This window comes from Trichomycterus rosablanca, chromosome 3 (genome assembly GCF_030014385.1).
Source record: "Trichomycterus rosablanca isolate fTriRos1 chromosome 3, fTriRos1.hap1, whole genome shotgun sequence".
NCBI classification, from domain to species: domain Eukaryota; kingdom Metazoa; phylum Chordata; class Actinopteri; order Siluriformes; family Trichomycteridae; genus Trichomycterus; species Trichomycterus rosablanca.
This window is the reverse complement of record NC_085990.1, coordinates 54,818,520-54,842,811: the sequence shown is the minus strand read 5'-3', so window position 1 is coordinate 54,842,811 and position 24,292 is coordinate 54,818,520. Positions and strand designations below refer to the sequence as shown.

The 24,292-nt window shown below is 42.9% G+C and overlaps 1 protein-coding gene and 1 pseudogene across 1 annotated transcript in view; one reads left to right on the top strand and one right to left on the bottom strand.

Moving 5' to 3' along the window:
- LOC134309986 (NACHT, LRR and PYD domains-containing protein 3-like) overlaps positions 1-24,292 on the top strand; it is a 152,688-nt pseudogene that overhangs the window by 59,759 nt on the left and 68,637 nt on the right.
- Positions 1-24,292, bottom strand: part of LOC134309987 (NACHT, LRR and PYD domains-containing protein 3-like) — a 93,672-nt gene that overhangs the window by 20,804 nt on the left and 48,576 nt on the right. The window contains exon 5 of the mRNA XM_062991495.1: positions 5,694-5,867. Coding sequence (XP_062847565.1) covers positions 5,694-5,867 — 174 coding nt within the window. The remainder of the gene's footprint in view (positions 1-5,693; positions 5,868-24,292) is intronic.

Below are 24,292 nucleotides of genomic sequence, written 5' to 3'. Positions count from 1 at the left end.
TGTGTGTGTGTGTGTGTGTGTGTTATAATCTCACCTCAGTATCTCCAGTTTACAGTGTGTGTGTGTGTGTGTTATAATCTCACCTCAGTATCTCCAGTTTAGTGTGTGTGTGTGTGTGTGTGTTATAATCTCACCTCAGTATCTCCAGTTTAGTGTGTGTGTGTGTGTGTGTGTGTGTGTTATAATCTCACCTCAGTATCTCCAGTTTACAGTGTGTGTGTGTGTGTGTGTGTGTGTGTGTGTGTGTGTGTTATAATCTCACCTCAGTATCTCCAGTTTACAGTGTGTGTGTGTGTGTGTTATAATCTCACCTCAGTATCTCCAGTTTACAGTGTGTGTGTGTGTGTGTGTGTGTGTGTGTGTGTTATAATCTCACCTCAGTATCTCCAGTTTACTGTGTGTGTGTGTAAAAATCTCGCCTCAGTGTCTCCAATTTACTGTGTGTGTGTTATAATCTCATTCCAGTATCTCCAGTTTACAGTGTGTGTTATAATCTCGCCTCAGTGTCTCCAGTTTACTGTGTGTGTGTGTTATAATCTCGCCTCAGTGTCTCCAGTTTACTGTGTGTGTGTGTGTTATCTTACCTTAGTGTCTCCAGTTTACTGTGTGTGTGTTATAATCTCACCTCCGTGTCATGCCAATAAAGCTTCTTTTGAGTTTGAGTTGAGTGTATGTGTGTTATAATCTCACCTCAGTATCTCCAGTGTACAGTGTGTGTTATAATCTCACCTCTGTGTCTCCAGTTTAGTGTGTTTGTGTTACAATCTCAACCCAGTATCTCCAGTTTACAGTGTGTGTGTAAAGATATGTTCAAAACCTGGAGTAGGAATTTTGATGATGTAAGTCTTAAAGTACGATGACATGAGGCCCCTATTGCCCTGGATGCTGAGCGGTACACAAAGAATGCAGCTAGTAATGTGTTTTGGTCTCTGTTACAGCCCCGACTAAGCATTCCTCTAATGGGGCAGTACACAAAGAATGCAGCCTTATTGAGATCTGGAATGGATCAACCTTGATATGGTCTAGTAAAGTGTTTTGGCCTTGGTTACAGCCCTGACTCACTTGCAGAAGCATTCCTCTTGTTTTCTAAACTGGAAAGCTGAAATGTTCAAACCCTTACCTCACCCAACCTTGATGAAACTTGGTGCAACGCTCAGAAAGGAGGAGAGACTGGCCACCTCACCCCTGTTCTTATGCAAAGGTTGTAGTTAACGGCGCCTGAATTCCTATATAAAGGGGAAAAGTCGCTGGCACTGACAGGAGCTCAGCCGTGGGACAGCGCGCATCGCCCAGCATTTCTGGGTTAAGTTGATCTCCTGCCAGAGCTGAAAGGGCTCCACAGCTGATGAGAGGTGGGTGATGATAGCTTAATCCAGGGTATATATACAGTGTGGAAAATAAGTATTTGATACACTGCCGATTTTGCAAGTTTTCCCACCTACAAAGAATGGAGAGGCCTGTAATTTTTATCGTAGGTACACTTCAACTGTGAGAGACAGAATCTAAAAAAAATCCAGAAAATCACATTGTATGATTTTTAAATAATTAATTTGTATTTTATTGCATGAAATAAGTATTTGATACAATGGAAAAACAGAATATTTGGTACAGAAACCTTTACAGAGGTCAGACGTTTCCTGTACTTCTTGACCAAGTTTGCACACACTGCAGCAGGGATGTTGGTTCACTCCTCCATACAGATCTTCTCCAGATCTTTCAGGTTTCGGGGCTGTCGCTGGGCAACATCGAGTTTCAGCTTCCTCCAAAGATTTTCTATTGGGTTCAGGTCTGGAGACTGGCTAGGCCACTCCAGGACCTTGAAATGCTTCTTACAAAGCCACTCCTTAGTTGCCCTGGCTGTGTGTTTCGGGTCATTGTCATGCTGGAAGACCCAGCCACGACCCATCTTCAATGCTCTTACTGAGGGAAGGAGGTTGTTGGCCAATATCTCGCTATACATGACCCCCATCCATCCTCCCTTCAATACGGTGCAGTCGTCCTGTCCCTTTTGCAGAAAAGCACCTCCAAAGTATGATATTTTCACCCCCATGCTTCAAGGTTGGGACGGTTGTACTTATCCTCCTTCTTCTTCCAAACACGGCAAGTGGAGTTAATACCAAAAAGCTCTATTTTGGTCTCATCTGACCACATGACCTTCTCCCATGCCTCCTCTGGATCATCCAGATGGTCACTGGTGATCTTCAAACGGGCCTGGACATGTGCTTGCGTGAGCAGGGGGACCTTGCATGCCTTGCAGGATTTTAATCCATGGCGGTGTAGTGTGTTACTAATGGTAATCTTTGAGACTGTTGTCCCAGCTCTTCAGGTCATTGACCAGGTCCTCCCGTGTGGTTCTGGGCTGATTCCTGACCTTTCTCAGGATCATCCTTACCCCACGAGGTGAGATCTTGCAAGGAGCAGCAGACTGAGGAAGATTGACAGTCATCTTGTGTTTCTTCCATTTTCTAATAATTGCGCCAACAGTTGTTGCCTTCTCACCAAGCTGCTTGCCTATTGTCCTGTAGCCCATCCCAGCCTTGTGCTGGTCTACAATTTTGTCCCTGGTGTCCTTAGACAGCTCTTTGGTTCTGGCATGGTGAAAAGTTGGAGTGTGATTGAGTGTGTGGACAGGTGTCTTTTATACAGGTAAGGAGTTCAAGGAGGAGCTTCTTAAAAAGAAAAACTAACAGGTCTGTGAGAGCCAGAATTCTTGCTGGTTGGTAGGTGATCAAATACTTATTTCATGCAATAAAATGCAAATTAATTATTTAAAAATCATACAATGTGATTTTCTGGATTTTTTTTACAGTTGAAGTGGCCCTACGATAAAAATTACAGACCTCTCCATTCTTTGTAGGTGGGAAAACTTGCAAAATCAGCAGTGTATCAAATACTTATTTTCCTCACTGTATGCTTTGCATGTAGTTTTAGGTTGGGAATTATTACTTATTGTATTATTACTAATTATTACTTATTCCGGTTCCGGCGCCGCTCTAGTGGATGCCAGTTGCAGCAGTTCCGTCTTCTTTGCGTGCTTTTTTACTGTTTTTAACTTTATTTACTAGTTTATTTAAGTTTTTTTAACCTCTTATTTTTATTTATTTTCTATTTAAGTTAACTAAGTTTCACAACCTGGTTCACCTTGTGCCTGTTTACAAACCAGTTGTTCACAGACAGCCACCCAGTTTACAGAATGTAAGAAGCTGGTCTAACGAGGCTTACGAAGCTTTGAAAGACTGCTTTGACACAACGGACTTGGATGTTTTTCTTGAACCACACGGCGAGGATGTTGACAACCTCACAACCTGCATAACGGACTATATAAATTTCTGTGTGGATAACACTGTACCAACCAAAACAGTACGGTGTTTTTCTAACAACAAACCCTGGGTTACTCCGGATCTTAAGGCTCTCCTAAATAAGAAAAAGAGGGCGTTTAGATCAGGAAATAAGGAGGAAATGAGAAGTGTACAGAAGGAGCTGAAAAAGAAGATCAGGGAAAGCAAAGACAGCTACAGGAAGAGGATGGAGGACCAGCTGCAGCAGAATAATGTGAATGGAGTCTGGAGGTGCCTAAGAACAATCTCGGGACTTAAGGAATCCAACAGACAGTCTGTCGGAGACTTACAGTGGGCAAACGACCTTAACATATTCTTCAACGGATTTGATCAGGCACTTGCTCCTCCCACAAACACCATGGATCAACTTATGCAGCTGCCCCCAACGTCCACTGTTCCTGTAATGCATACCCCTGGGCTATTAACACCTAACTCTCAACTCCTTTGTTCATCTTCACTGCAACCTTCACCCACCACAGTTCGATACTTCACACCTCCACCTTCAGCACCCAAGCCTGCTCTTCTCTATCGTTCACCAGTGATCAAGTGAGGAGGGAAGTGAGGAAGATGAAGGTGAGGAAGACTGCTGGCCCTGATGGCATCCACCCCGGGCTTCTGAGACACTGTGCAGACCAGCTGTGTGGGATAGTCCAGGTCATCTTTAACCTAAGCCTGAAACAGGAGCGAGTTCCAGTCCTCTGGAAGACATCATGTGTAGTGCCCATACCAAAGACTGCACATCCCATTGATTTAAATGGATATAGACCAGTGGCACTGACCTCTCATCTGATGAAGGCCATGGAGCGAATTGTTCTGGACTATCTCCGCCCACTGGTTAAACCAGTGATGGATCCGCTACAGTTTGCCTACCAGCCAGGCATTGGGGTGGATGATGCAATCATCTACCTTCTTCAAATATCCCTCTCACATCTCGACAGGGCAGGAAGCACTGTGAGGATCATGTTCTTTGACCTTTCTAGTGCATTCAACACCATCAGGCCCACTATACTGAGGAACAAGATGGAGAGTGCAGGGGTGGATCATCAACTCACCACATGGACAATGGACTATTTAACAAACAGACCACAGTATGTGCGGCTTAAGGACTGCGTTTCGGACACAATCCTCTGCAGCACTGGGGCTCCACAAGGGACAGTCCTGGCCCCATTTCTCTTCACCCTATACACCGCAGACTTCACCTACAACACAGCAACCTGTCACCTTCAGAAGTTCTCAGATGACTCGGCTGTTGTTGGCTACATCCTGGATGGAGACGACAGTGAGTATAGGGAACTCACCAAGAACTTTGTAGACTGGTGTGGACAGAACCACCTCGAGATCAACACCAGCAAAACAAAAGATCTGGTAGTGGACTTTCGAAGGTCAAAACCACATCCACTGAAACCGGTGAGCATCCAGGGACAAAATATCGAGATTGTTAACTCCTATAGGTACCTGGGTGTTCACCTTAACAATAAACTGGACTGGTCGGACAATACACAGGCCTTGTACAAGAAGGGCCAAAGCAGACTGTATTTGTTGAGGAGGCTTCGTTCTTTTGGAATACAGGGGGCCCTTCTCAACTCTTTTTATGACTCGGTGGTGGCATCAGCCATTTTCTATGGTGTTATCTGCTGGGGCAGCAGCATGACAGCAGCAGACAGGAAGAAACTGGACAAACTTATCAGAAAGGCGAGTTCTGTCCTGGGCTGCACCCTGGACTCGGTGGAAGCAGTGGGGGAGAGAAGGATGATGACCAAGCTGTCATCCTTAATGGAGAACACTGATCACCCGCTGCATGAAACTGTGGCTGCACTGGGCAGCTCCTTTAGCGACAGGCTTCTTCACCCGCGTTGCTCAAAGGAGAGATACCGCAGCTCCTTTCTTCCTTCTGCTGTCAGGTTATACAACCAGCCCCAAACGTAGACAATTACCATCACAATAATTCACTTGGTTTTTAGTACTTCTCTGTGCAATTACTTTTAAATTATGTGCAATACCTGCTGTACCTGCTGTACTTTGTGCAATATTTTTAATAACTGTGCAATATTTGGTTAACTTCCTCTATAAATACTGTTTATATTTTTGTAACTTTTACATATTCTTACTTTTTAATATATGTGTACATACATGTAAATACTTTGTAATTTTCTATTTTTTGTATTCTTGAAAGCTGCTGTAACACTACAAATTTCCCCCGTGGGATAATAAAAGGCTATCTTATCTTATCTTATCTTATAACTATTGTGCATTATAATAAATCTATTATAATCACAAACTAAGTGTGCCTGCTGTCTGACTCCTGAAAGTGAAAGTGTGAATCATCCATACTAAAACAGTGTGTAATTATCCCACCTCAGTATCTCCAGTTTACAGTGTGGATTCTTCAGTGCAGCAGAGAGCAGCTTCACTCCTGAATCTTGCAGCTTATTGTAAGTCAGATTCAGATCTCTCAGATTGGAGGAGTTTTGACTGAGAACTGAGGACAGAGCGGCACAACTTTCACCTGTTAGATCACAATCCGCCAACCTGAGAAGGAAAAGATGAAACAAAGTAAATGTTTACTGTTATAATAATTTGAATTCTTTTAATAAGTAATAAATAATAAATGAATTTCGACTTAAAACCCCTAAAACGAAAGGCTAACAATGCTAAACAAGGCTTACAGGACTAAACAAGGCTAACTAGGCTAAACAAGGCTACAAAGAAACAAGAGCTTACTAACAAAGATAAAGGTGCACTGAAAAACAGAGTCAAGCAAACCAAGTCAGATTACAATCCAAAGTCTCCCCCTCTCTGTTCCCCAACTCCGCTCTTAAATGTCCCCAAATGAGGGGCAGCTGGTGCTAATTAGCTGAGGGGACCAATCCTGAATAGGGGTGTGGCAGGAGACTGAAAGTGCTCATGGAGAGAGGGGTGTGGCACATAGAAGCACCGGAGCACACAGAGGCTCCAATCGTGACATTCTGGACCAGAATGAGTCCATCAACACTTTATGTGCAGCAACGTCTGATCAACTATGGAAGGTTTGATCCTGAAGACCTGAACCAAACTGGTGGACATTTAAGATCACATGGAGCTATGTGAAATTTCACCATCTTCATGCAGTTACACACACACACACTGGTTTACTGTCTATACAAAGCTGGATTCACTTTTCCTTCATTACACCGTTTTCCGGTGGTACGCACGCTGAGACTGTAGCCTAGTTGTTTGTTAGTTGTTTGTTTTTAGCCATTAGCTAAATAACTTTTTATATACGTTTATTTTAAACGTATAATTTAAATGTTAATCTTCCACTTGTAATTAATATAGAGTTTTATTTTGTCTATCGTAAAAAAGCGCTTGTGTTTACTAACGTAAATTCGTGCTTGTTTTCGAAGTCTGTTACTAGGAAACTTCTGCTACCGGCATCCGAACGAAGCCAGTTTTTGTTTGTTTGTTTTGTACTTCAGCGCATAAACACCTTTTTTGTCCAGAATTAAAACCGTTTTCTGTCCAGACGAAGCGCGTTTGTGTTTGGTTGTTTTTGTACTATAGCACTTAAACACCTTTGTTTTGTGGAGAATTAAAACCGTTTTCTGTCCGTAGGAAGCACGTTCTGTTTATTTGTTTTGTACACCAGCGCATAAACACCTTTTTCCTCCAGAATTACAGCCGGTTTTGTCCGAACGAAGTGCGTTTGTGTTTGTTTGTTTTTATATTCCAGCTTATCAACGCCTGTTTCGTCCGGAATTAAAGCTGTTTTTCTGTGACTACCAGCAGAAGCGCCGGTGAATCCAACTTAAACAGCAATTTCAACTCATCTTCTAAAGCTAAGTACATTTCTCTGTTATAATGGCCCCAGCAGGAGCTTTATTTCCCTGTGTCGAGTGTGCAATGTTCAGTTATTCTTTCTCGTCGTTACTAATAACTTTATATGTGATGAGTGTAGATTAGTTGTTAGTCTGATGGAAAAGATTTCATTGTTAGAAGGGCACATTTGGGCTTTAGAACAGAATACTAGTGGTAAGTGCTTAGATTTAGCTGTAGCAGTCCCGAATGCCAGCAGTTCAGGTATAGAACCCCAGACTCCGGCATTAGAGCCCTCACAGCGGGGCGACTGGGTGACGTCTCGGCGACATAGTCGTAGGGCAAAGCACCGACCATCTCAGTTGCACGTGTCCAACAGGTTTTCCCCACTCAGTGAGCCACCCGCTGAAAAGCCTGTTAATGTAAGTTCTCTGGTTATAGGAGATTCTCAGCTCCGACATGTGCGTATTGCAACCCCCATAGAGACACCAGCAACCATAGTCACCTGTATTCCAGGGGCCAGGGTGCCTGACATCAGAGGAAATCTAAAAGTGCTGGCTAATGCTAATCGTAGATTTTCGAAGATTGTTATCCATGTCGGCACTAATGATGTTCGTTTACGGCAGACTGAGGTTACTAAGAATAATGTTAAAGAGGTGTGTGAGTTAGCTAGGTCGATGTCCGAGGCAGTAGTGTGCTCTGGCCCCTTACGGATTCGACCCAGTGGCGAAACCTACAGCAGGTTGTTGTCGCTGAACCGCTGGATGTCTAAATGGTGCTCAGAAAACTGCATTGATTTTGTAGATAATTGGTCCACTTTTGAGGAAAGGCCTGGTCTTTTGAAGCGGGATGGTGTCCACCCCTCGTGGGAGGGTGCTGCTCGCATTTCTTGCAGCATAGGTGACAGGCTTTACCACCGCGTTAGTGTAGCGGCAGATAGTGTTAAATGATTACCCAGAGCCAAGACCAGGCAGCAGACAAACAGGCCTAACCGATTGTCTGCGAGTCGCCATCGGACGTCACCCGGAATCCTTAGGTCACAAACCATTGAGACTGTGTCTGTTTACCGTGGCAGGTGTAAGCCAAAACAAAATCAAAAAGTATGTCATAATAACGTTATTAAAATGAATCTAAATGAGCATCATGAAAACACTAGTAACAGTGTTACAGTTATGAACATAAGCCACGTCTTAGTGGTCGTGGTGGAGGAATAGCCACAATTTATGACAAAGACATAGGTCTCACTGTAAAATCATCTCCCATAACAAACTTGTTTGAAGTTCTTATCTCTGACATAGCCAATAAATGTTTATCTGATAAAACTAGTATGTTTAAGCTGGTTACTGTTTATCGACCCCCTGGTCCTTACTCAGAATTTCTTAACGAATTTGCCGATTTTCTTTCTAAATTAGTCTTATCAACTAAAAAAGCTTTACTTGTTGGTGACTTTAATAATCCACTCAAAATTGCATTTCACTATTTTAGAATCTTTAAGCATTACCCAAAATGTAACGGGACCCACTAACCACTGTAAACCTACCTTAGATTTAATACTTATGGTATAAACATAGACAACCTGGTAATTGTACCACAGAATGACTTAATTTCTGATCAATCCCTACTAATATATGAAGTGTCCCTAATAATAGGCATCCGTCAGTCTCGGGAGACTATGGAGTTGTGCACTGTTCAATTTTGCAGCATCGGTTGTGGCTTGTCAGTCCTATACGGGAATGACAGTCTCTTCCACATCTTGCGCAGATGAAGCTTGATGCTGGTCTCTCAGCTGCACTTAGCGCTTTCCTCTTCTGGCGTTGTACCTCTGTCTTTTGGGCTATTTTCTCATCAAACTTGGAGAGACCCTTCTGCACTTTATGCTTCCAGGATGATCGCTCGGTGGCCAGGGCTTCCCACGTGTTGAGGTTGATGTCCAGGGCTTTCAGGTCTCTTTTACAGACATCCTTGTAGCGTAGCTGAGGCCTGCCTGTGGGACGCTTTCCTTCGGCCAGCTCTCCATACAAGAGGTCTCTAGGAATGCGTCCCTCGTCCATCCGGACAACGTGTCCAAGCCAGCGCAGCCGTCGTTGTTTCAGTAGGGTGAACATGCTGGGGGTGCCAGCCCTCTCGAGGACTGTGGTATTGGGCACCCTGTCCTGCCAGGTGATGTTGAAGATGCGGCGAAGGCAGCGCATGTGAAAGGTGTTGAGCTGCTGTTCTGCAAAAAGGAAGTCACGCAGGCATTTCAACTGCACCTTAGACAACGCCCTCAGTCTGGAGAGCTTGAACAGCTTTCCATCTGCTCTGGTGCGAAGGTAGATGCCTTCAGTGGAGGACCCAAAGGCGTGCTTTAGCAAGATGGAAAAGAAGATTCCAAATAGGGTGGGGGCGAGGACACACCCCTGCTTCACTCCACTTCGGATGTCAAATGCTCTTGAGGTGGAACCGTCATAGACCACTGTGCCCTTCATGTTTTTGTGGAAGGACCTTATGATGCTGAGGAGCCTTGGAGGACATCCAATCTTTGGGAGGATTTTGAAGAGACCGTCCCTGCTGACATGGTCGAAAGCCTTTGTGAGGTCGATGAAAGCTATGTAGAGAAGCTGGCTTTGTTCCCTGCATTTCTCCTGCAGCTGTCTCAAGGAGAAGACCATATCAGTGGACCTGTTCCTCCGGAACCCGCACTGCGATTCTGGGTAGATTCTCTCCGCGAGGACTTGTAGTCTTTTAAGTGCAACTCTGGCAAAAAGCTTCCCGACAGTGCTGAGGAGTGAGATACCGCGGTAGTTATTGCAGTCACTTCTGTCTCCTTTGTTCTTGTACAAGGTGACTATGTTTGCATCTCTCATGTCTTGTGGGACTTTGCCCTCTCTCCAGCAGAGGCACAGGATCTTGTGTAGCTCTTGCAGGATGGGACCCTTGCAGCATTTCAAAACTTCGACTGGGATGCTGTCTTTTCCTGGGGCCTTTCCAGAAGAAAGGGCACCGAGGGCCTCATCGAGTTCCGAGAGGGTAGGTTCTCTGTCAAGCTCCTCCAAAGTGGGCAGACACTCAATTGCATTCAGGGCATCCTCAGTGACCATGTTTTCTTGTGAGTACAGCTCAGAGTAGTGCTCCACCCAAACCTCCATCTGCTGTACTCGATCCTGAATGAATCCTGTGGCAGACTTCAGAGGAGCAGTTTTTCTCTGGATAGGGCCTAGCACCTGCTTGATCCCCTCATACATGCCCTTGAGATTACCTGTATCGGATGCAGCCTGGATCTGAGAGCAGAGCTGAAGCCAGTATTCATTGGCACATTGCCTTGCACATCTCTGCACCTTGGCGTGAGCAGTTCTCAAGGCCTGCAGGTTTCTATCACTGGGGCAAGCTTTGTATGCCATCAGTGCATGCCTCTTTTCTTCGATGGTGGGCGTGATTTTATCAGAGTGTGCCTCGAACCAGTCCACTGATTTGTTAGTTTTCTTGCCAAAGGTGGACATTGCAGCATTGTAGACGGTGTCCCTGAAGCGTTCCCATCTTTCTTGGGCATCAGTACCAGAAGAACCCTGAAGTGAGGTCTCCAACAGGCATGCAAACTCTCTTACTTTTGCCTGGTCCCTTGTCTTGCTGGTGTCAATGCGAGGCCTACCCTCTTTTTTGGAGCGGTGCAGCTTCCTTGCACACAATTTCACCTTGCTACATACCAAGGAGTGGTCGGTGTCGCAATCAGCGCTTTGAAAGCTGCATGTGATCTTGACGCTGGAAAGGCTGGAACGCCTTGTAAGAATCAGGTCAAGCTGATGCCAATGCTTGGATCATGGGTGTCTCCAGGAGATGCTGTGTTGGGGCTTCGTGTTGAAGAAAGTGTTGCTGACGCAGAGTTTTTGATGGCAGCAGAATTCCAGCAGGCGTTGCCTGTTTTCATTTATCTTGCCTATTCCAAACTGGCCCAGACAGGTAGGCCAAGAGTTGTAGTCAGCACCCACTCTGGCGTTGAAATCACCAAGGATGAAAAGAGATTCATTTTCAGGAATGTTCTTGACTGTGTCGTTCAGATAATCATAGAACTTGTTTTTGATTTCCACAGGGGATGTTAGAGTTGGTGCATAGCCGCTAATTAAGCTGACTGGTCCTGTTGAGGTATGGAGCTGGAGAGACAGGATGCACTCAGTACCCTTGGTAGATAGGGTGATGGACCCCAGCAAGCTGTTTCTGACAGCAAACCCTACTCCATGTTCTCTGGACATTTCCAGCGATTTTCCTTTCCAGAAAAATGAGAAATCTCTTTCCCTCACAGATCCTGATCCTGGAAGTCTGGTCTCTTGAAGAGCAACTATGACCATCTGCAGTCTGTTCAGTTCCTTGTCTATGACCGCTGTCTTACGAGCATCATTAACTGCTTCCAAGTCATCAGAGCAGCCTGGTGTCATTGTTCTAATGTTCCATGTGCCCAGCTTTAAAGCTGAGGACTTGTGCTGTTTCTTTTTCCTGTCGAAAGGTGCAAAGTTGTCGAACCGCTTGTCGGATTTTGCCCTACACCCCACGCACCCTGTGAGGTAAACGGACCGTGGCGGGGCAGCACCTTTTTGGCTGTGGGCTGCCCAGCTTGAGGCAGGCGGTAGCTGTCCAATGAGATGCGATGATCTCTCCCACCGTCGAAAGTAGCCCCTGGCGTCCAGCTCTACGCCAATCAAGCACTGGACTTAAAACCGGTAAACTGCTTCCGTCCGTGTTGTGTCTACTCTGTAAAGCGTAGCTGGAGTATCCTCTCCAGTGCACAAAGCCTGGGTATTAAGATATGAGAGACAAACTGTTACCCATGCAGTAGGTCCCCCCTCTCCACGGTCCACTGGAAAGGCAGTGCCAGCACACGTGGTTCCAGAGCCGTCGCAGGAGTTGCCAGAACGTTGTTGTAACAACCTCGAACTGCCTTAGGGACTCCAGCTCCTGATTTTTGCTCAAGGTTTACTCCTGAAGCCTTTCCTGAAGATAGGTATAGCCGCAAGGCAGCGGAGGTTTAGGTTTTCCTTCTTTCATTTTACGGAGTAAGGTTGCTGGCCTGACACCCAACCCTCCTCCGTTTACATCCGGGCTTGGGACCGGCATTGGCGGAGTATACTATAACATTACTATAACAAATCTAAATAAGCATGTAAAACCCTGGTCTACACTACATTACCATAACAAATCTAAATAAACATGTTAAACCCTGGTCTACACTACATTACCATAACAATTCTAAATAAACATGTTAAACCCTGGTCTACACTACATTACCATAACAATTCTAGATAAACATGTTAAACCCTGGTCTAGACTACATTAAGATAACAAATCTAAATAAACATGTTAAACCCTGGTCTACACTACATTACCATAACAAATCTAAATAAACATGTTATACCCTGATCTACACTACGTTACCATAACCATCCTAAATAAACATGTTAAACCCTGGTCTACACTAAATTACCATAACAATTCTAAATAAACATGTTAAACCCTGGTCTACACTAAATTACCATAACAGTTCTAAATAAACATGTTAAACCCTGGTCTACACTACATTACCATAACAACTCTAAATAAACATGTTAAACCCTGGTCTACACTACATTACCATAACAGTTCTAAATAAACATGTTAAACCCTGGTCTACACTACATTACCATAACAATTCTAAATAAACATGTTAAACCCTGGTCTACACTACATTACCATAACAGTTCTAAATAAACATGTTAAACCCTGGTCTACACTACATTACCATAACAGTTCTAAATAAACATGTTAAACCCTGGTCTACACTACATTACCATAACAATTCTAAATAAACATGTTAAACCCTGGTCTACACTACATTACCATAACAATTCTAAATAAACATGTTAAACCCTGGTCTACACTACATTACCATAACAGTTCTAAATAAACATGTTAAACACTGGTCTACACTACATTACCATAACAAATCTAAATAAACATGTTAAGCCCTGGTGTACACTACATTACCATAACAACTCTAAATAAACATGTTAAGCCCTGGTCTACACTACATTAAGATAACAACTCTAAATAAACATGTTAAACCCTGGTCTACACTACATTAAGATAACAATTCTAAATAAACATGTTATACCCTGGTCTACACTACATTACCATAACAGTTCTAAATAAACATGTTAAACCCTGGTCTACACTACATTACCATAACAACTCTAAATAAACATGTAAAACCCTGGTCTAGACTACATGTAGTGTCTCTATCATATAATATACAGCAACCACATCGTTTTAAATGTAAGCGCACTATTACATCTGCAACTGCAGCAGCGTTCATAAACTGCCTACCAGAATTACCAAATGTATCACCATCAGAACCTAAAGAACTAGATCAGGCAACTCAACATTTAGAGACCGTACTGCGCACAACCTTAGATAACGTAGCCCCACTCAAAACTAAACTGATTAGGGAGAAAAAACTTGCTCCATGGTACAATTACCACACATGCGCACTTAAACAAGCAGCAGGAAATTAGAACGCAAGTGGCGGCACACTACACTGGAAGTGTATAAGATCATATCTTATCTAATCTAATCATAGGCCAATTTCAAATCTTTCTTTTGTCTCTAAGATATTAGAAAAAGTCGTTTCTAAACAGTTATGTTCTTATTTGAATGAAAATTATATTTATGAAAAATTTCAATCAGGATTTAGACCCAATCATAGTACAGAAACCACATTAATTAGAGTAGTTAACGAGTTGTTAATGTCTTCTGATAATGGATGTGTCTCTTTTCTTGTTCTATTAGATCTTAGTGCAGAGTTTGATACGGTCGATCATAACATTTTACTGGAGAGGCTAGAAAATACAGTAGGTGTTAAGGGACTCGCACTCTCTTGGTTTAAATCATATTTGACTGACCGCTCTCAATTTGTTTATGTAAATAATAAATGCTCGGAAACTACAAAAGTAAAGTGTGGTGTTCCACAGGGGTCGGTACTGGGACCGCTATTATTTACACTCTATATGCTTCCACTAGGTGAAATTATTCATAAACATGGCATAAATTTTCACTGCTATGCAGATGACACACAGCTGTATATATCAGCCAAACCAAATGATACTGGCACAATCAGTAAGATTGAAGATTGTGTAAACGACATAAAAAACTGGATGTTGTGTAATTTTATTTTACTTAATTCAGATAAAACTGAGGTTTTACTTGTTGGCTCTAAAGCTGCAAGAGACAAGTTGTCTAACCTGGTGCTAAACCTAAACACGTTCTCTGTTACTCCCAGCTCAGATGTAAAAAACTTGGGTGTCACAATAGATTCAGATCTCTCCTTTGATACACACATTAATAATATTACTAGAGTTGCTTTCTATCATTTGCGTAATATCTCTAAAATAAGAAATATACTATCTGTTAATGACGCCGAGAAACTGATCCATGCGTTTATAACTTCTCGTTTAGATTATTGTAATGCTCTTCTAACTGGATGCTCTGGTAGATCCATAAACAAACTCCAGTTAGTTCAAAATGCAGCAGCTCGAGTGCTAACTAGAACTAGAAAATTTAATCATATCAGTCCTGTTCTATCATCTCTACACTGGCTGCCAGTTAAATTCTGCATTAATTCCAAAATATTTTTACTAACTTATAAAACGCTACATGTTCTGGCTCCACAGTATCTGAGTGAACTTATTAATCACTACAATCCAGCGCGTCCACTTAGCTCACAAGATGCAGGGTTACTTATAGTTCCTAGAATTAAAAAGAGGAGGTCTGCATCGACTCTGCAGAAAGTTGACGACCTCTGTGCACTATGTTCCTCAGCATCCGCTTTGTCATTTTACGTGGTAACACTTCGTGGCTGAGTTGCTGTCCTTCCCAATCACTTCCACTTTGTCATAACAGTACTTACAGTTTACTGTGAAATATTTAGTAGTGAGGAAATTTCATGACTGGACTTGTTGCACAGGTGCCATCCTGTCATGGTACCACGCTGGAATTCACTGTGCTCCTGAGATTGACCCGTTCTTTCACTAATGTGTGTAGAAGCAGTCTGCATGCCTAGGTGCTTGGTTTTATACATCTACATGTGCACAGCAAAATGCAATAAATTTGCCAGACCTCTGCCATGTTTCAGGCTTCCTACTGCTGAAAAGCGATCGCTATATCAACCATTAGTACAGACGGCAATTCCTTAAAGGCATAGACACACAATAAACGTGACCAGGTTTAACCTATAAATTAACCCAGCGGTTCCCAAACTGGGGGGCGCGCCCCCTTTCCCCCAAAGGGGGCGCGCCCCCCAGTTTGGGAACCGCTGAACTAGAAAAAGAAGCATAAGCATAGCAGGGAAGGCGCGTCTGACTGAAATTAAGCGCGGAACCAATGTTCTAACGTCGGATTTCTTTTTACGGTGGACGATAAACAAACCGTGTTTTCAGGTGTGTCAGGATTCATTCTGTCACAGAGTCTAGATCGGGGAGTCCAATACATCTATCACTCAGAAGTACTACTATTTAGTAATATTCGTGGCGCGCTACGAGTAAAAGCGCCTGCTGGCTCTGCGCATTCCAGTGTTGCCAGATTGGGCGATTATCCGCCAAATTGGGCGAATTTTGTTGGAAAACAATTTATTAGCAGGTAACCCACAATCTGACATTCATATGAAGTCGAGGGCCTCTGCTGGACAATTTGGAACTTCCACATGATTGACAGCTGTTTCGGCTCAACCTACATGTGTGAATCAGCCTTTTCCCTAAATATGGGTCCATCCTTACTGATAAACACCTGAAAAACTGCCTGAGCATCAGCAGCTCCTGTCCAGATAACTGATACCATTTAGAGCAAATCATCAGAATAATGTCAGTGTGATTTATCAGTCACTTGCTCTGTAAATCTGAATATCAATACAGGAACGAAAGTGAATTTAAAAAAGCTTCAAAGCTTTTTTGAAAAATGATGAGGGGACTGTAAAAAGTAGATCATGATGACCTGTAGACTGAAACAGTAGATCTCAAGCCATGAAAGTGTGGGCACTCCTGGTCTAGATGTACAGAATGGAGAGGTATTTGACAGGGATAAAAAGAAAAACAGCCACTAATACACTGATAAGTCTTGAACTCTCACAAATTGGCACAGATTGAACTTTATCTTTTTTTGCAAAGTGTTTTTAATTTTTGAAATAGCAGACTAATTGAAGGAGCAGTTCAGTGATGTCAAAAAGTAGTTTTATAAAGTCAAGTACAACAAAAATGACTGATATAAAGGTTTTTATATCAACAAAGTTAAAATTGGCCTATTTTGTCAGCATTTTATTGGGGGGGGGGGGGGGTGACAGAAAAAGTTTGGGAACCACTGAATTAACCTATAATTCTTTTGAGGGGAAATTGATGAAGCTCAGTTTATTACGGTGGCTTCATCAGTTTTGGAGGGACGTCCAGTTTTCTATAATGTCACTGTTGTGCATTATTATATCGCTTGTTAATGACAGTCTTCACCATGTTCCATGGTATCCAGTATGTTAGCTTTGGATATTTTTGTACCCTTCTGCTAACTAATACCCTTCAACAATGAGATCTCACTGATGCTTTGAAAGCTCTTTGTGGCTTTTACTGTAAAATGCTGTGTGACGTGCAAAAGAAGCACGTATGTTTTTGTTTTGTTTTTTTCCCCCCTCTTTTCTCTTGGTCTATCAACCTTGACTACAGGTGACGGTGCACCAATCAGAAGTTGCTGCTGGAGGCGGGTCCTGGCGCTTAAAAGGACCAATCTGGGCAGAGTTCGGCGAGGAGCATTTTGGCGTGTAGTGAGGCTTTGTTTACCAGCAGTTTCAGTTTTTAGCTGTTGATGTTGGCTTTTATGTAACCAGTATCTGCCGGAGTCTCATTGTTGCTCTCTCCTTTGTTTCTTTCTCTCTCAGGTTTACCGCGACAGGTGGACAGGCAAGCTTGGCGCGCGTACATATACACACACCGTAGCGATTGTTTGTTAGAACCACTAGGTAAGAGGCGGGTGCCATTACTTGGATTTTTTATTTATTTATTTTTATTTTTTTTTAATTTTTAGCGCGTCCAATTTCATCCCATCTATCATCCTCTCATTAGTGCGGATTCCTGCTCCTGATTGGGGCTGACGTGGCCGTTCCACGCCTCCTCCGAAACGTGCACAGCCAATCGACCGTCTTATCACCCACACTTGACGAGTGCAGCGTGGCAGAGTACTGTGCACGGAGGATCACACACTCCGCCACACCCCCTCCCGTCTCCATACAGGCGCCACCAACCAGCCAGCAGAGGGCGCAACCGCCCCGTTCCTAAAAGAGCATCCCCTACGGTCTCAAGTCCCGCCCCCCACCCGGACAACAGGCCAATCGTTGTCCATAGCCGCCCAGCCTCGACCGTGAAGGTAGAACTGGATTCGAAACGACGCTCCTTCGAAATCCAGCCCTGGTTGCAGCGCTGTGTTTTTACCGCTGCGCCACCTGAGCGGCATTACTTGTATTTTTGAAGGTAGTTTTGGGGTTAGGCAGTTAGTCTCTTTTGTTATTTTCTTTTCTTTGGCTCCGTCAAGTCAAGTCAAGTCAACTTTATTTATATAGCGCTTTTTACAATAGACATTGTCTCAAAGCAACTTTACAAAATCCAGGACCAACAGATACAAAAACCCCTGTTGAGCAAGCCGAGGGCGACTGTGGCAAGGAAAAACTCCCTGAAAATTACAGGAAGAAACCTTGAGAGGAACCAGACTCAGCAGGGCCCATCCTTCTTGGGTGGCCTGGAGGATACTTTAAATAAATACACGATTTACACAGAGCATACAAACACAGAATTAAATGATCTAAAAGTTATAACTGGTAATAAATAGATAAATAGATAAATAATAATAGAGTTGTTCTTCGCTCTAGTCTTCAATAAAGTCTGTAGTGATTTCTTGTCATTCTTGGTGCAATTACTCCAGACCCGTCACATCCGGCAGGAGCAGCATAGTTGTCTCAACAGTCTCGACTTTAATCCTTAACCTTGGCGGGTAAACAGGTTTCCATCAGAATGCCTTTGGAGTAAAACAACAAAGAATGTAGTTAATAATGTACAATGCTAGTTGAGTAAAACAGTTTTACAGAGAGTTTTAGACTCCGGCAGCCCTAATTATTACAGCATAACTAAAAGGGAGAGCGAGCAGGTAACAAGGTCATGAAGGCTTTCATAGGACATCAGCGCTCATCTCCCCACCGTCATCAAACCTGAGTAATTGGATAAGAGAGGCAGAACGACAGCAACCCAACATCCCTGATCACCACAAGTTTCTATGACCAAGAACCCCCAAGCTCTGCGCCTTTGTCTATACTAATCAAAAGCCTGAGAAAATAAATATGTTTTCAGTCTAGATTTAAACATTGAGACTGTGTCCGAATCCCGAACAGAGGCAGGAAGATTATTCCAAAGTTGTGGAGCTTTGTAAGAAAATGCTCTTCCATCAGCTGTGGTCTTTTTAATTTTAGGAACTATAAGTAACCCTGCATCTTGTGAACGAAGTGGACGCGCTGGGTTGTAGTGATTAATAAGTTCACTCAGATACTGTGGAGCCAGACCATGTAGCGCTTTATAGGTTAGTAAAAGTATTTTGTAATCAATGCGGAATTTAACTGGCAGCCAGTGTAGAGATGATAGAACAGGACTAATATGATCAAATTTTTTAGTTCTAGTTAGTTCATTTTGGGAGATTGGATTAAAGGAATTTAGTTGGATTAACTCGTTACTATTATCACCAATGCTGCTCGGAGTGAGTCCATACTTAACATTGGCAAGTGACACACTTTGACTCTAGCTGGTTTTCCATCCACCAACTTTTTGCGAATTTTGAAAATGTGCATTAAAAAAACCTGGATGGAAAAGCTCAAAATTCGAAAAAAGACCCAAATATCGCAAAAAAAGTTTTCATGCTTGAATGAGGTGGAAAAGTTAAAATATCGCATCGCCGAAATGCGAAAAAAGGGGATGGAAACGGGTTTTGCGAATAAACGATGACGTTTCAAGCTCTAAGCCACACACACACACGCATGTATACACGCGTGTATATATTAACGTGTGTAGTGTACCTGAAAAGGTGTGATGTTTTAAAGACTAATGGTTCATGTGCGCTGCCGGGAGAGAGAACACATACATCACGAATCAACAACTGGTCATCCACAAGTGCCTGCAAAACAATCGATCCCGATTTACATAGTCCCTGTACCCGACTGCTGAAGGGAGGATTGGAATGTGTGTACCATCCAGTGCCCCGTACACCTGTGGTATGTGGTGCGCTGCATAATTACGCTGCACTATTTCTTCTGCCTCCTGCGCATTTGGTAATACGACGTAACGTTTCATTAGTTTTGATGTTATTGCTTGGCATACAGCGTATACACTACGGTGAACTGTTGTTATGCTGAACGTCTCGCCCACTACTACATGTACCCAAATTGTTTAGTGCGTTTACGTTCCCAGATGTGAGGTGAACGTCGCCGTGGCACGGAGATTTGAGCCCACATTAGACGGGCCATTGCTCGTTCTGCCTGACGTCTCTCACGTGATGTAAAGGTTTTTTTGCATAACTGTAGTTGATGGAAACGCAACATTTTCCGCTTTTTTTTCCTGCCGATATTTCATAAATGCGCATTACACTTGCGAAACGTTTGGATGGAAACCCGGTTTCTGAAGTCGTATTTTTTCTATCTTGTCATTAAAGAATTTTAAAAAATCTTCGCTGGTACAGTCAGGCGGTATATTAGATTCAGTTTCATTGACGTTTTTAGTTAATTTGGACACTGTCTCAAAAAGGAATCTAGGATTGTGTTTATTTTTCTCTATTAGGGACGAATAATAAGATTTAGCTTTTATAAGTGCATGTTTATACTCAGTTAGAGCATCTTTCCAAGCAATCTTATACACTTCCAGTGTAGTGTGACGCCACTTGCGTTCTAATTTCTGTGCTGCTGGTTTAAGTGCGCATGTGTGGTAATTGTACCATGGAGCAAGTTTTTTCTCCCTAATCAGTTTAGTTTTGAGTGGGGCTACGTTATCTAAGGTTGTGCGCAGTACGGTCTCTAGGTTTTGAGTTGCCTGATCTAGTTCTTTAGGTTCTGATGCTGATATATTTGGTAATTCTGGTAGGCTGTTTATGAATGCTGCTGCAGATGCAGATGTAATAGTGCGCTTACATTTAAAACGATGTGGTTGCTGTATATTATTGGACAGGGACACTTCATAAATTAGTAGGGAGTGATCAGAAATTAAGTCATTCTGTGGTACAATTTCCAGGTTGTCTATGTTTATACCATAAGTAAGTATTAAATCTAAGGTATGTTTACAGCTGTGAGTGGGTCCTGTTACATTTTGGGTGATGCCTAAGGATTCTAAAATAGAATCAAACGCAATTTTGAGTGGATTACACTTATCCTCATAATGAATATTAAAGTCACCAACGATTAAAGCTTTCTTAGTTGATAAGACTAATTTAGAAAGAAAATCTGCAAATTCGTTAAGAAATTCTGAGTAAGGACCAGGGGGTCGATAAACAGTAACCAGTTTAAACATACTATTTTTATCAGATGAACCTTTATTTGTAATGTCAGAGATAAGAACTTCAAAAGAGTTTGTTATGGGAGATGATTTTACAGTGAGACCTATGTCTTTATCATAAATTGTAGCTATTCCTCCACCACGACCACTAAGACGTGGCTTATGTTCATAACTGTAACCCGGAGGAGATGCTTCATTTAAACCTAGATACTCATCAGGTCTAGCCCAGGTCTCGGTTAAACAAAGTGCACTAAGACAATTATCTGTAATTATTTCATTTACAATTACTGTTTTGCATGCCAGTGACCTGATGTTTAGAAGTCCTAACTTTAGTTTAGCCTTACTAGAGTTTTCATGATGCTCATTTAGATTAATTTTAATTAAGTTATTATGACATACTTTTTGATTTTGTTTTGGCTTACACCTGCCACGGTAAACAGACACAGTCTCAATGGTTTGTGACCTAAGGATTCCGGGTGACGTCCGATGGCGACTCGCAGACAGTTGGTTAGGCCTGTTTGTCTGCTGCCTGGTCTTGGCTCTGGATAGTCAGTTACCACTATCTGCCGCTACACTAACGCGGTGGTGAAGCCTGTCACCTATGCTGCAAGAAATGCGAGCAGCACCCTCCCACGTGGGGTGGACACCATCCCGCTTCAAAAGACCAGGCCTTCCCTCAAAGGTGGACCAGTTATCTACAAAATCAATGCAGTTTTCTGAGCACCATTTAGACATCCAGCGGTTCAGCGACAATAACCTGCTGTAGGTTTCGCCACTGGGTCGAATCGGTAAGGGGCCAGAGCACACTACTGCCTCAGACATCGACCTATCTAACTCACACACCTCTTTAACATTACACTTAGTAACCTCAGACTGCCGTAAGCGAACATCATTAGCGACGTGGATAACAATCTTCGAAAATCTACGATTAGGATTAGCCAGCACTTTTAGATTTGCTCTGATGTCAGGCGCCCTGGCCCCCGGAATACAAGTGACTATGGTTGCTGGTGTCTCTATGGGGGTTGCAATACGCACGTGTCGGAGATGAGAATCTCCTATAACCAGAGCACTTACATTAACAGGCTTCTCAGCGGGTGGCTCACTGAGTGGGGAAAACCTGTTGGACACGTGCAACTGAGATGGTCGGTGCTTTGCCCTACGACTATGTCGCCGAGACGTCACCCAGTTGCCCCGCTGTGAGGGCTCTAATGCCGGAGTCTGGGGTTCTACACCTGAACTATTGGCATTCGGGACTGCTACAGCTAAATCTAAGCCCTCACTAGTAGTAGTCTGTTCTAATGCCCGAATGCGCCCTTCTAACACTGAGATCTTCTCCGTCAGGCTAACAACTAATCTGCACTTATTACATATAAAGTTATCACTAAACACGGAGAAGGAATAACTGAACATGTTGCACTCGGAACAGGGAAATAAAGCTCCTGCTGGGGCCATAATAACAATACTTAGCTTTAGAAGATGAGTTGAAGTTGATGTTTATGTTGGAGTTGATGTTTATGTTGGTTTCACCGGCGCTTCTGCTGGTAGTCACAGAAAAACGGCTTTAATTCCGGACGAAACAGGCGTTGATAAGCTGAAATACAAAAACCAACAACCAAACAACACAAACGCGCTTCGTTCGGATAAAACGGCTGTAATTCTAAAGGAAAACGGTGTTTATGCGCTCGTGTACAAAACAAATAAACAGAACGCGGTTCCTACAGACAGAAAACGGTTTTAACTCCCCACAAAACACAAAACACAAACGTGCTTTGTTTCCGAAAAAACCGGCTGTGTCCACCGTACATTTAAACTAATAGTTAAATAGCTAGTAAGTTCCAGCACGCCCTCCAGTTGATATATATATATATATATATATATATAGATATATTTATGCCTAACGTGTTTTCTGTTAGTAAATACTTTTGTAATAACCATTACTGAACACCATTATTTGGATACAGATATCTTGTGGTTGTCTGTGAACATTTTTTTGTTGGTTTGTTTGTATCGTTCTATTTGTAAAGTAAACAAAGTACTGTTTGGAATATCAGCTACTGGTGTTTGTGTCCGTCCTTCCAATTCACCTCACATGCTCATGTTACATATCGTAACAAATGGGGGCTCGTCCGGGATTTTAATGGACAAGTTGGACATGTGATGGTGAATGGTTTGGTCGGATTTGTTGCGCTCGTTTTGTTTAGTTGTCTTATCATATCGTAAGGTAGTAGTTGTATAGTATATAGTACTCTTTAGTATACAGGATGGCCACAGCCAAGTTTAATTTACAGGATTTTATTTCTAATCCTAGTTATGAAGCACTAAATATGTGTAAAAAGGATGATTTGGTAAGTATAGCTGGACACTTTAATCTCTACATTTCGAGGGCCTTGTTAAAATCAGAGATCCGCAAGCTTGTTGTGGACAGATTAGTAGAGGTAGGTGTATTAATTGAAAGTCCTGTGGTGGATACAACAACTGCAAGCTCATTGCCTGGCCCAACTCTGTTTCCTGAAGGGGAAGTTTCAGCTGACCAAGACGCCACTACATCTGAGTGGGTGGCACCGGTTGTTGGTGAGGAGGAGTCCGGTAGACCAGTGGTGACTGCAGCAGCTGCTGATGAGCAGGAGGTAAGAGCTACTTTACCTCATTATGAACCATTTTCCCCCGGGTCTTCTCGGTCTTCCTATACCTCAACCGAGGGTCGTGTAAAAGTACGTTTAGCTCGTCTCCAACTGGAGGCAAAAGAAAGAGCTGAATCTCGAAAGTCAGAGTTTGATTTTAAACTGGCTATTTGTAAAATGGAGCTTGAGTGTGAGAAGGAGATTAAGATGAGTGAGCTGGAACTGAAGACGAGAGAGCTTGTCTCAGTCCAGACGTCACAGCCGGTCTCGCTTACACAGTCTACTCCTGTTTGTTCCCCTGTTGTGTCTTCTGCCGATACGCCAGCATCAGCCATGCAGCCTGTTGTGCTTACCACACCTGAGTTATACACCCCCTCATTTAATATAATTAAATGTATTGCACTGGTTCCTTCGTTTAGAGAGAGTGAAGTGGACACCTATTTTACTATTTTTGAGAGGCTCGCTACAACTTTACATTGGCCAAAAGATGTTAGGGCACTGTTGCTGCAGTGCAAATTAATGGGTAAAGCCCAGGAAGTATGTTCAGCTTTGTCACTTAGTGAGGGTTCTCAGTACGAAGTTGTAAAAGGTGCAGTTTTAAGAGCATATGAAAGAGTTCCTGAAGCATATTGCCAACAGCTGTAGAAAATCTTCTAATCAGACATTTGTAGAATTTGAGCGAGAGAAGAGAATAATGTTTGATAAATGGTGTTCTGCGAGTAAAGTTACTGACTTTGAATCTTTGAGAGAGTTGATTCTGTTGGAGGAGTTTAAAAATGGTCTACCTGATCGGGTTGTGATGTATTTAAATGAACGTGTGGTTTTATCTGCGTCTCAGGCAGCAATTTTAGCAGATGAGTTCGTTCTTACGCATAAGCAGACTTTTAAACCAATTAAAATAGACCAGTCATCTGAAGGTAGGCCAAAACAAACTTCTAGCCGATCTCCTGTGCAATCCAGTGAATGTTATTATTGTCACAAGCCA